General features: G+C 29.9%; 1 protein-coding gene across 4 annotated transcripts in view; it reads left to right on the plus strand.

The window, feature by feature from the left end:
- LOC102671727 (lutropin-choriogonadotropic hormone receptor) overlaps positions 1–3332 on the plus strand; it is a 19117-nt gene that overhangs the window by 8993 nt on the left and 6792 nt on the right. For 2 of the 4 annotated variants that reach the window (XM_006623237.2, XM_006623236.2), the window contains exons 2-3: positions 3019–3090; positions 3197–3268. In XM_006623237.2, the coding sequence (XP_006623300.1) occupies positions 3019–3090; positions 3197–3268 (144 nt within the window). Of the gene's footprint in view, positions 1–2268; positions 2528–3018; positions 3091–3196; positions 3269–3332 lie in introns of those variants that run through there. The other 2 variants (XM_006623238.2, XM_031514029.1) reach the window with 2 other exon arrangements.

Below are 3332 nucleotides of genomic sequence, written 5' to 3' on the forward strand. Positions count from 1 at the left end.
TTCTTTTTCTTCTGCGTCGATTTTATTTGTTGAGATGTGAAACAGGTCGGATAAAGAAAATCAACAGATTGATTAATTGATTCTGATTATAGGAACGAATGGACGTTCCACGTGCCCAATTATCATTCGAAGAGAACATGTAATCGAAACATCTTGAGTTGCTTTTTTAAGGATAACTATACAAAGATGAAATAACTCTTTTAGTTGATGGAGAAATTTTTGCTGTAAATAAAAAAGGCTTTTTTTACTATTTTACTATCTCGAGAAAACTTAAGAGAAAGAACGAATGCTGGAAAAACATATCGTGAATACCTTGAACAAGTTTCATTGTTCCATGAGATTTCCGTGTGGCCCGTACATTGTATCCATACATTGATCGAGTGAGTTTACGCACGCGCATCCACCGATACCGAAAATTTTATCGAAGAAAACACATTATTTGTTAAAATTACATACATTATGCGACAAAAATATTCAATTTTGTGAATTTTAACTCGTAAAACGAATATTCGCGTGCGTATTCGTTTGTCGAGAAAGGCTGGTATAAAAATATGAAAAGAATAAAGTTAGAATAAAATTTTATATTAGATCCGAGACATTGTATGAATAATGTAAAACTACGTTTGTATCGAGACGAATTCTTTTAGTTAAGAAGAAATCTTCAAAGGAGAACGGAAGTGATATTGTAGCGATTTTCGAAAAATAAGGATAAATGTTCTCCAATTCGAAGAATAGAAATGGATACAAATACAATAAATTGTTCTGGTAAATGATTTTAACGAATTTATTCAAAAAAATATCTACCAAAATATTTTTATTTTTCCTGTTTCAAATCATGTTAAAAATGTTAAAAATATCTTAAATATTATTATGCATTATTATGCACCATCGAATCTATGTTAGAACACGAAAAATCAAGCGAAATCGCTTTATCGGATCTTTATGCTAATCAAGCGAGCGCGACTTCCGAAATTAGCCAAGGACTTTTTTATTCAATGAATCGTAACCGCACTCATATCGAAACTCGATATTTATGCATGCCAGAACGATATTTGGACGATGACGGTTTGAGTGTGGCCTAGAAAACGATTCTTCAAACGAGAATTCACCAATGACGCTATACTACCTGAGAAAGTGATTTCGAATTTTTATTTTCGAATCGATTTACTAGATCGAATTAAAACGCTTTACGTTTGATCGATTAGGATTACAAAAAAAGAGAAAATAAAGTAAACTAAATTTAGCTAATTTCAATTTGAATTTATGGACTGGTTTAGAATGCTTTTAGAATGCTTACTTCTACAAGACGCTTAATATATTTCTAGAACTTAGACTGCTATGTTTAAAAATGTCAAGTTTCGCGTGTGCGATTTAAACAAGCGCAACACTCGAACAAGTTTATTCTATATTCGTAGTGTTCAAGTGGCTGGGTGCTCGATATCGGCGAATTTATGGGGCCATTAAGGGGTAACCAGCGCGTAATTGGTACTATATCGAGGATAATATGCCTACCATCAACTGGAAAATCACTTTATTGCCATAAGATAAAAATGGATGGATATTTAAAACGACAATCGAAAATTTTCCAGATTTACCTTTTACGAGAGAAAGTTTATTTCTTTCTTATTTCTTTTTGTTAAGAAAAATAAATTAAACGTAAGTGCACAGAAAATTTTACAAACTTTCCATTTTATATCATTTTTTCAATTTTTAGATATTTGTAAACCGAACATCTTAATTGTAATATTATCGTATCGAATTGTAGTATTATAAATTGAATGAAATAATATATATAAGAATTTACGATATAAGGATATGAGTTAATAAATCGGCGATAAATAGATCGATGAAATTTTGAAAAAAATTATATTCGATATATATATATATATATATACAAAATGTCTCAAAAATATAGAATATCCATTAACTGAAGATTTCTGAAATAATTTCAAGCAATATTTTCCTTTTGTTACGGTTTTTTTAACGAGATAGTAACAAAAAATATTGACCAATCACGAAGCACGTAGCTTAGTCCAGGATAACGTTGGTTACGTGCTGTCGATCGAGTAGATCGAATAGAGAACAAATCCAAGCAACATATATCGAAGAAAGTAAATTGAATATGACAAATATTTTTTTATCCAAAAAAATTATCGAATTATATCACGAACAATGAACAAACTGTAATATTCAACACATTTTCTTCGATACACGTTGCTTGAATTTGTTCAACTGCACGTTGAACAAACTATCGTGGATTGACAGGTTACGTGCTTCGTGATTGGCCAATGTTTTTTGTTAATAATTCGTTAAAAAAAACGTAACAAAAGTTTTTATAAAGGAAAATGTTTCTTGAAAAAATTAATTCAGAAATCTCCAGTTAACGGATGTTTCTACATTTTTAGGACAAACTGTATAAAGAAAGAAATGCATCCAAGTAGAATCGGTCCGTCGTAAACTCGCCGCATCTGATCGTGTCTCGTGAGTTGAGTGTGAAATTGGGAAGACAACTAAACATGGAGGACATGTCGGTAACATTTAACGATGGTTCGCTCGTTTGAAAATTTTTCTCGTTCTCTTCCATTTTCTCTCTTTCATTTTCTTTTTCTTATCTTATGTTCCTTTCTTTTTTTTCACTTTAAAATAAAATCGTCTCCCTAGGCTGCTTAGGAACAATTCTTGAACTAATTCATTTGTTTTTTTATCGTTCATATTATCTAGTGTTCATACAGGATTATTTCGATTATGTTGGATCTGTATGACTCGAATATAAGCAGCAAGAAAAAAGACCAAGAATTAAATAATCGAACTAAATAAAATTAATTTGATTCTGTTAATTAATTTTTAATTCTCTTGTAAATAAACATTCATTCATTATTTATAAGGAAAAAATTTATATCCAATTGTAAACTTCTCATTTTGATTTATATACGTAACAATATATATTATGAAAATAAAATGATTTCATATGATTATTTTGTTCATTTACAGTATAATTTTGCTTTTGAATTGTTGCAGAGATTTAACGAGTAACAACATAACAGACATTCCAGCCCGTGCCTTCAACCGAATTTTCAATCTTGAAGTGTTGTAAGTATCAGAAAGAAAAAAATCAATAATATTTCTATTATTTTTATCGTAATATTCCTTGTTTCTCTTCTTTCTTAACAAATAGTTTTCGCATTTTTTTTTGCAGATTACTTCGACGAAATCGTTTGCATACGATCGCCGATGATGCATTTACAAACTTAACGAGCCTTCGAGTATTGTGAGTGTTCTAAAAGTCACACAGAATATAATAATAATAGAAAAAAAAAAAAAAAAAAAAAAAA

The sequence above is a fragment of the Apis dorsata genome, unplaced genomic scaffold (assembly GCF_000469605.1).
Source record: "Apis dorsata unplaced genomic scaffold, Apis dorsata 1.3 scaffold_859, whole genome shotgun sequence".
Lineage (NCBI taxonomy): Eukaryota > Metazoa > Arthropoda > Insecta > Hymenoptera > Apidae > Apis > Apis dorsata.